Raw genomic sequence first — 8,317 nt, forward strand, 5'->3', positions numbered from 1 at the left:
GATGTAAAGTAGTAATTAGTCCGAGCAGTGCTAACAAAACGTTAAAAAAGCCGGTAGTCCGCCGCTCATTACACAAAGCAGCAATGGGCGCCAAATGAGGAGAGGACGCCATCGTTTCCCAAACGCTCCGTTTTACACGTCCACACAGATACGAAGTAACCAGAGTTTTTAAAAATTTAATTTAAAACAATCTGTCCACATGACAGTTTTACTAAATATCTCCATCCACACTCGAACGCAAAAACTCCAAATGCTCCACAAAGTCACCACCAGTGAGATCACAAGTTAAGGGTCAAGGGATTTAGACATAAACACAAGTATGTTTATAACACACAGAAACTTTATTGAGAATGTTACACTGAATGAATTTGACAAATCTGACTCTGTATAATGTATTAAAAAGAAACACAAGAACAGAAAATACTTTAAACAATCAAACATCTACCAGACAGCTAATGATTCATCTTAATGTTTTATTATTATACAAGTCACAATTAAAGGTGGAAATAAACAGCATCAAAATAACACTACACAGAATTTATACTGAGTAACTGCAAATATATGTGTGTGTGTGTGTGTTTGTGTGTGTGTGTGTGTGTGTGTGTGTGTGTGTGTGTGTGTGTGTGTGTGTGTGTGTGTGTGTGTGTGTGTGTGTATGTATTTATATTTTTAGGATGACAGTATCTAACCTGCATAAAAAGATTTTAAAACGTGCGAGAGGTCCCGGGTTCAAATCCCGGACGAGCCCCCAATTTGTCACAACCTGGCTCTCAAGGCCATGACAAATAGGAAGACACACCGTGGTAACGATAAAATCAATTAATCTATTTAACAAAAGTAGAGTAAATTATGCAGAACAAAAGGATCAAAAGGTATGGAGTGTGAATATCAGTAGTATCAGTAGTGTAAGGTGTGCATTGAGAATATAAATGGTGTGTGCATGTTGTAAAATGTATAAAACAAGCAAAAGATTGACCGAGGAGAACCTAAGGCCGCCACATGCCCAGCGATGGTGTCTGCGGGGAAAGAGAGAGAGAGAATGAGTCATGAGCCTAGGCTTTATAGGCTGGGAACACTGGGCCCAGGTGTTCCCAGAAGGCCCTAATGGCAGGTTAACAGGAACCCTACTATATAGGCGACAGCAGGGGTCGCCACAACGTCATCATTGATATTTGTGAATAGTGATCAAAGTGATGAATGAGATGAATTGATGAGATTTGATGGTGAGATAAGGCCAGTCAGTCAGCATGTGTGCAGTTGGTGGACGGTCCCTTGTTTCTGAGGATCATCAGCAGAGAGAGTCCACAGCAGTACACCAGACTCTTCACTATCAGCACTGTGTACAGCACACAGAGCAGCTTCACCTTGCACTGAGACTGGAAGGACACTGACACACACAGACAGACACACAGACACTTTAAATGATAGCATTGAAAATAAAAGGTGAAGTGCTGAAGGAAACATGGTGGTTGAAGGAGAGGCAGCAGGTGATCTTACAGTCAGCTTGCTGCAGAGCTGGCAGGTGTGCTGGCTCTCTCTCTGGAGGACAGGAGGCTGCTGGAGCTGGAACCTCTGAAACACAAAAGGAGTGACATGTTTGGAGTTGCAGTGAGAAATGTCAGTCCTCTGCTCCTCTGCTCTCTTTGACAGCGTCTCCACATGAAGCTGAATCACTGCTGAACACAGTCAGCGAGCCTTCATTACCTTGTTCTGCTGGGGCCTCCACTGTGCCCCCCTCGTGGTGGACGTAGCAGCGGTATTTATACGTGTTCTCTGGCTGACGGATCAGCAAGATGCCGGCGGTGCGTCCCGGCTCTCTGAGCTCCAGCTGCTCTCCCTCAGCAGGGGGCAGCTCCTCCAGAGGACCGTTGTCCTTTCGTCTTTTCCAGGAGAACTGGACCAGAGGAGGAAACATGGCTGAGGCCAGACACAGCAGGGAGCTCTTCCCCTCCAGGTGGGCTCTGGATGCTGCTGGGTACACGCTCACCACGGGCTTCACTACCGGCTCATCTGAAGGTTGACAGCAGCAACAAGCAGCACAGACACACATTGACACAGTCAGCTTACAGCACTGCACTGCATTCAGTGTGATCCTGGAAACTACATGGACTGTGATCACTAAACTACTCAGAGTTCACTACATACAGTCTACTGTATTCAGCTTCATATGGAACACACTCAGCATCTAATGGCAGCATGGGTTACAGAGCCGGTCCTGACCAATCTGGTGCCATAGGAAAGAGATCAGCCGGTGCCTCTCGCATCGCAGCCCATTCCACCACCAACCATTGTGTTCATACACTCACACAGAAACTACAGAGCTTCATGTTTTGACATTAAGCGATGCAGATCACACTCAAGAAAAACTGTGTAGCTCAAAATGATGGGGGGTGATGCTGCAGGCCACCCAGAAAATACAGCCTATTTAATACACTATGTACTGATGATGTTGTGGGCTTTTTGTTATGTTTTGAAATAATAGTATTAAAATAATATTAGTAATAAAATAGTGAAAGTTATAAATTTAGATTTTTTTGTCTTCCCTCAATCGGGGCTCCCCTCTGGATAAATGGAGACCCATCATTCAGCTATACCACCTATGCCGCGGGCCGGCTCTGATGGGTTATATGGAGACAAAAGAACATTATCTATTTAATAACTCTTTATTTCTATGTACAAACTTCATTCACTATAATTTCAAAATAATTTGAAATTTGATTTCCTATATTAGGGATAATATACATATAATAAATAACATATTTACCTTCACATAGAATAGAGTCAGGTGTCATTTTATAGATTACAATACATAGATCATAATACTGTATATATTTTACCACTGTATAGTATAGCAACTAACCTATAAATACATCAATAGTGTTTTTAAAATATTTTTTTAACTTTTATACACAACTACAATGTCGTGTTAAGATATATGACATGTGAATAAAAACTGCTATTTAAAATAAGATAAAACCTTATTGATCCCCCTGGTGAATATAATATAATATAATATAATATAATATAATATAATATAATATAATATAATATAATATAATATAATATAAAATAATATAATATGAGATGAGAGTTTTTTATTCCTTTCACGTTAACTTAATACACATTTTATAATAAATTACATACCACCACATACATCACTGTAATTATTAAAGAAACAAATCAGTACATCAATTATTGAATTATTACTTTTTACTTACTTTTTTCATAACAATGTTAACTTAACTTTTTAAATACATTTTTTATTTGCCTCCAAGTAAAATTGAGTGGTAATTTTAAAAATTTCAATATCTATTACATTTATATTTATATGTCTTATTATCTAATATCTTATTGATCCCCATGGGGAAATTAACAAGTAATATAATATAATATAATATAATGGTAATTATTCGTATTAACTCTAATAGAGGAAAACAATTTTCCATTCCTTACCCAAATACACATATTATAATTAATTAAACATTTATCTTCACATAAATTACAATTGTAAATTTAACTATTATAATATATATAACATATCAAATATTTACCATCATATACTTTACTCTAATTACTAAAGAAGCACAAATACATCAATAGTTTTTAATGTTTTTCATAACAATTTTAGCTTTTATACACGACTACCGTGATACGTTAGATCAAATGTTAAACAGAAATATAATATAATATAATATAATACATAGTATTTACCACCATTTACTTTGTACTACATGAGGTATATTTTGCCATTTAAAGATGATTTATTAATTTTCTATACAACATGTTTAAAGTTATTCGCTTTTTATATTTCAACCTTTTTCTCTATAAATCAGTTTAATCTGCAGAAATAAAGAATAACTTGAGTTGTTCAGTGAGATTTAAACATCGTTTCAGCAATTATGAACCTTTTTAATGTAACAACAGCTGCATGGCTGCAAGAACTCTCTACTAATGATGAAAAAACTAACTCATTAAAACACATTTTCAACTTGTTCAATAAAACAACTGAAGGAAGATGAATGTTTGTTCTTACCTGTTACATAAAGTTTAGTTCCAGAGCCAAAGATCACTCCTCCTCCCACAGTGAAACAGAGTAATACAAAAACCTGTCTGCTGTTGAGCGTGTCAGCTGAGGTGAACGAGTCCAAATGATGAAGCAGAATGATATTTCAGCTCCATGATGTGTTCCTCTAATGTTCATATTAACATGACTGTCTCTTCTTTTATTGTCTTTTTAGACACACTAGCAGAGTGTCTCCGTGGATCGTTGGTTCACACGTTCATGTTCCTCAGAGGATGAATCCTACTGACTTTGGTCAGGTTTTATCCAGCACCATCATCAGGTCACATTTTAAATTGTCCATTACTTTGATTTATGACGTCTGTGCATCAAATGACAGGACGCTTGGTGACACAGCCAGTGTGTGTTGAACTGTAGTCTTGTTTTCATTTGGAGCACAAAGAGTTGGTCTGGAAGGCTTTTATTGTGAAGGAGACACAGGAAGTGTTTGCATTAAGAGCAGATCAGCATTGTGAGGAGGAATGGACTTTATTCCTGCAGCAGGTCAAAGCAGAGGATTTGAATCTTCATCATAATGATGAAGCTTGTTGTTGTCTTCATCATTTTGATCATGTTGTTTTAATGTATGTTTTTAATCAGACGCTGCTTTTCAAAAAGGACTTCTTGATGTTTTGATCCATTTATTAGTCTGATGTCTTTAAATGATTTCATCCTTGTGCCTCTGTGCCACTAGTTTGTCCTCACTGTGTGGAACAACAATAAACCTGCTGCAATATCTGATAGAAATATGAATGAATATCAAATCTAATGAATCCCTCAGTTCTCTATCGTATCGAGACTATCTCTCCAGCTTACATATTCCATATGTATGGGGAATGATCTCACCTGGGTCAGGTGACGTGGATACTTTTTAAGACACACCGGCACTGCCGGCCACGCCCAGACGCGAGTCTATAAAGCGCATGCGCTGGCGTGGGATCATTGCCATTTTTATGTCCACTTTGGTGCAGAGCGTGTGATACAGAGAAAAAATAAAGCTAACTCAAACCAGAACATCAGGGTTACAGCATCGAGTCCACTTACCTGGTGTAAGGAGCGGGCGTCTGTCTCTGGCAGCCTCCCCGGACTGCTGTTGTCCCTGTCTGGTTACCGTGTCTACCGGTGTGCTGCGTGGCGGCTAATCCGGTTGACCGAGGTACCGGGGCTTCCAGGACGTATTGCGGGAGCCGCTAACGTGTCCAGAGGCAGTTTGTCAGCTGTGCCGTTAAATCGTTGACCGGTGTGTGTGTGTTCCGGTCCTGCACCGGCGGGTACGGAACACGCAGGCAGCGGCTACACGCTGTAGTCGCAGCAAGCAGAGAGCTGTTAAGAGAAGTTCCCATCTCTCTCCCCAACGATACAAAGATTTTCAAAAACAAGAGTTCATTCCCTTCTGAGGGTCTACCACTATTGTGAATTTGTACGTGTCCTATCTTAATTATTCCTCCTGTAGAAGCTCTCCAATATCACTACTTTATGAAATCAGTAAATGATTTCCATATTTCCTCGTAAACACACAGTTTGTTTTTCAAGGTATATGTTATCCTCTCCATTGACATACATTGTGTATATTTTTAATCCAAGCGTCCGATGTAGGTGCGTCGGATTTCTTCCAGTTAAAAGCAATCATTGGTTTTGCCTGCAATATAGCTAAATCAATACATTTACATTCTCTGGTTCTCAGATTGAGATCTGATGGGTACAGATGTAGCAATATCATTTGGAGGTCTAGTGGAATGTTTACAGACACAATGATCCTGATTTTATTGATCACCTCCCTCCAGAATTTCTTCATTTTGTCACACTCCCAAATGCAATGTATAAGTGTTCCTTGAGCCTCATTACATTTAAAGCAAGTGTCAGGTATATTACTGTTCTATCTATTCAGTTTGACAGGGGTTATATAAGTCTGCATCAACCAGTTGTATTGAAGTAGCTTCAAATTAGTGTTGGCTGTTTGTGTCTGAGCCTCCTTGAAGACTATGTTCCAATTATTATCTGAGACGTCCTCCTTTAAATCCACCTCCATGCGTCAAGTTTGGATATTGAGGTCTCCTTGGAGCCAGATGCAAGCCAGATGTATATTAATGAACTTAAAACATTACTATTGCAGTTTTTGGTAATCATTTCTTCTAAGGATGAAAGTGCAGGAATTACTAATGACTGGTTCTGCATAGAGGAGATACAACTTCTCCATTGCACATATTTAAAGAAATGCTTCTTTGGGATGTTATGTACTAGAGAGAGTTCCTCAAAGGTCATTAGAACCTCTTCTTTATAAAGGTCAGGTATTTTACTTAGCCCTTTCTTTGCCCATAACTGGAATCCAGCATCCAGCTTGCCTGGTTTGAAGGAAACATTCCCCAAATGGGACTATATTGTGACAAGGAGTTAGCTGTATTCATATATGTCTTTACCTCGTACCAGACATTAATCATATGAAGCACTATGGGGTGGGTAGTTTGAGCTCTTAGATGTTTTGGAGTGGCTGAGTACAGATACAGATTTAATGGTATCTGAACGGCACACACCTCTATATCCACCCATGATGGAGTATCTGCAATAGAGAAATAGAACATTATAGTTCTCAGCTGTGCAGCCAGATAATACCAATAAAGATGGGGCACTTCAACCCCCCTGTGTCAAATGGAAGATACAACAGAGACAAGCCAACTCTAGGACACTTCTTATTCCAAATACATTTTGTAATGAGAGACGTAATTCTCACAAACATTCCTTCCGGTGGTGCCAAAGGGATATGTTGAAATCCATTTGTGAATTTAGGTAATATGCTCATCTTTAATATGTTTATTCTCCCTGTCAGAGAAATAGGCAGAGGCTTCCATCTTTCTATAGATTTGAATGTTGAATCCATTATAAGGTCGTAATTTATTAAAGCTATATTTTCTTGAGGTACTATTTTGATGCCCAAATAAGTAAGACTGGTTGAAAACTTAAAAATAGATATATGTCGGTCAGGATCTTGTCTCTCATTTTCATTAAGCAACATAAGTGAGGACTGATCCCATTTATTAGTCTGATGTCTTTAAATGATTTCATCCTTGTGCCTCTGTGCCACTAGTTTGTCCTCACTGTGTGGAACAACAATAAACCTGCTGCAATATCTGATAGAAATATGAATGAATATCAAATCTAATGAATCCCTCAGTTCAGTGTGTGTGTGACTGTGGCTGAGATGGAGGTGAAATATGTGAACCTGGGCTGTGGTTTACTGCTCTCTTCCTGTCACAACCACTGTTTGACATCTGTTCCTCTGATGGTTTTTGTACAGGCTGCAGGCATCATTTATCACTGTGGAGAGCTATTCCACAGGAGCAGTAGTAGGAGGCTGAATGATTGAGTTTAACCTTCTGGATCTCCAACTCACAGCCGTTCTGTTTATTCACAGCTGAGAAATCATCTTTCTGAGGATGATTGTAATCTGAATCTATTTGACCATTTGTCTTATCAATATCAAGAATCACTGTGAATGTTTCTGTGTCTCTCTTCTGGTACCAGAATACATAACCGCTACACTGGTCAGTTCGACAGCTGAAGGAAACTTTTCCACCAACTCTCCTGGTCAATGTTAAATCATCCTGAATCAGGTCTGCTGCCATGGCAACCAGCGCTGTAGAGAGACAGACAGGTAGATGAAGGTGAGTGTGACAGTGTTTGTTACAGGTGGACTTTGTTGGCTCCTGATTGGCTGGAAACACTCACCTGAACACAGACAGCACAGAGCAGCAGCTGGGAGGAAAAGCATTGTGTGCAGTGGTGTTTCCTCTGGTGAACCTGGGGAGAAGTGGCGCTCTGATGCAGCTGAGGCCAAACAAGGACGAGCTGTGAGATCAGACGAGGGCCACGTGGTTCCTGAAGGCTCCTCACACCTCCCATCAGCCCCTGCGGTGGACAGATAACGCTGCTGTCTGACAACTGCAGACATGTTGACTCGTCCTAGAAGGAAAAGCAAAGTTACTACTAACGTACTAAAAATAAAGATTAGAACAGTTACAGGAGTTTATTGTGGAATAGTTTAGAAAGGAAACATATTTTATTTTGTTTCTTTCTTTCATTTTCAGTGTTTAAGAGTAATAAGCTAAAGTCACTCGCCTATAAACCTGCTTTGGTTTGTCTGTATTCTAAAGTACTGAATCATTGTTTTATTTTTTTATTAGGGCTGTCAATCAATTAAAATATTTAATCACAATTTGATCTGTTCTAAATGAACCTTAAAGGGAGATTAGTCAAGTATTT

General features: G+C 39.2%; 1 protein-coding gene across 1 annotated transcript; it reads right to left on the reverse strand.

Annotated features, from left to right (window-relative positions):
* Window positions 1-318: 318 nt before the first annotated feature.
* LOC141776375 (uncharacterized) lies at window positions 319-8,113 on the reverse strand. The gene is made up of 6 exons (XM_074649892.1): window positions 7,784-8,113; window positions 7,374-7,691; window positions 4,034-4,075; window positions 1,705-2,010; window positions 1,498-1,572; window positions 319-1,387 (listed from the first exon to the last, which is right to left on the reverse strand). Exons 1-6 carry the CDS (start codon window positions 8,004-8,006, stop codon window positions 1,239-1,241), a joined length of 1,113 nt encoding a protein of 370 aa, XP_074505993.1. The 5' UTR covers window positions 8,007-8,113; the 3' UTR covers window positions 319-1,238.
* Window positions 8,114-8,317: the final 204 nt, after the last annotated feature.

This window comes from Sebastes fasciatus, chromosome 11 (genome assembly GCF_043250625.1).
Source record: "Sebastes fasciatus isolate fSebFas1 chromosome 11, fSebFas1.pri, whole genome shotgun sequence".
Taxonomy (NCBI): domain Eukaryota; kingdom Metazoa; phylum Chordata; class Actinopteri; order Perciformes; family Sebastidae; genus Sebastes; species Sebastes fasciatus.

What these genes read in the sequence shown, in the direction of transcription:
- LOC141776375 (XM_074649892.1), bottom strand. Translation starts at nt 8,006, where the DNA reads ATGTCTGCAGTTGTCAGACAGCAGCGTTATCTGTCCACCGCAGGGGCT. An exon ending in GGAGGCCCCAGCAGAACAAG is followed by an intron (nt 1,573 to 1,704) that starts GTAATGAAGGCT and finishes TTTGTGTTTCAG; the next exon opens with AGGTTCCAGCTCCAGCAGCC. An exon ending in AGCTCTGCAGCAAGCTGACT is followed by an intron (nt 1,388 to 1,497) that starts GTAAGATCACCT and finishes TGTGTGTGTCAG; the next exon opens with TGTCCTTCCAGTCTCAGTGC.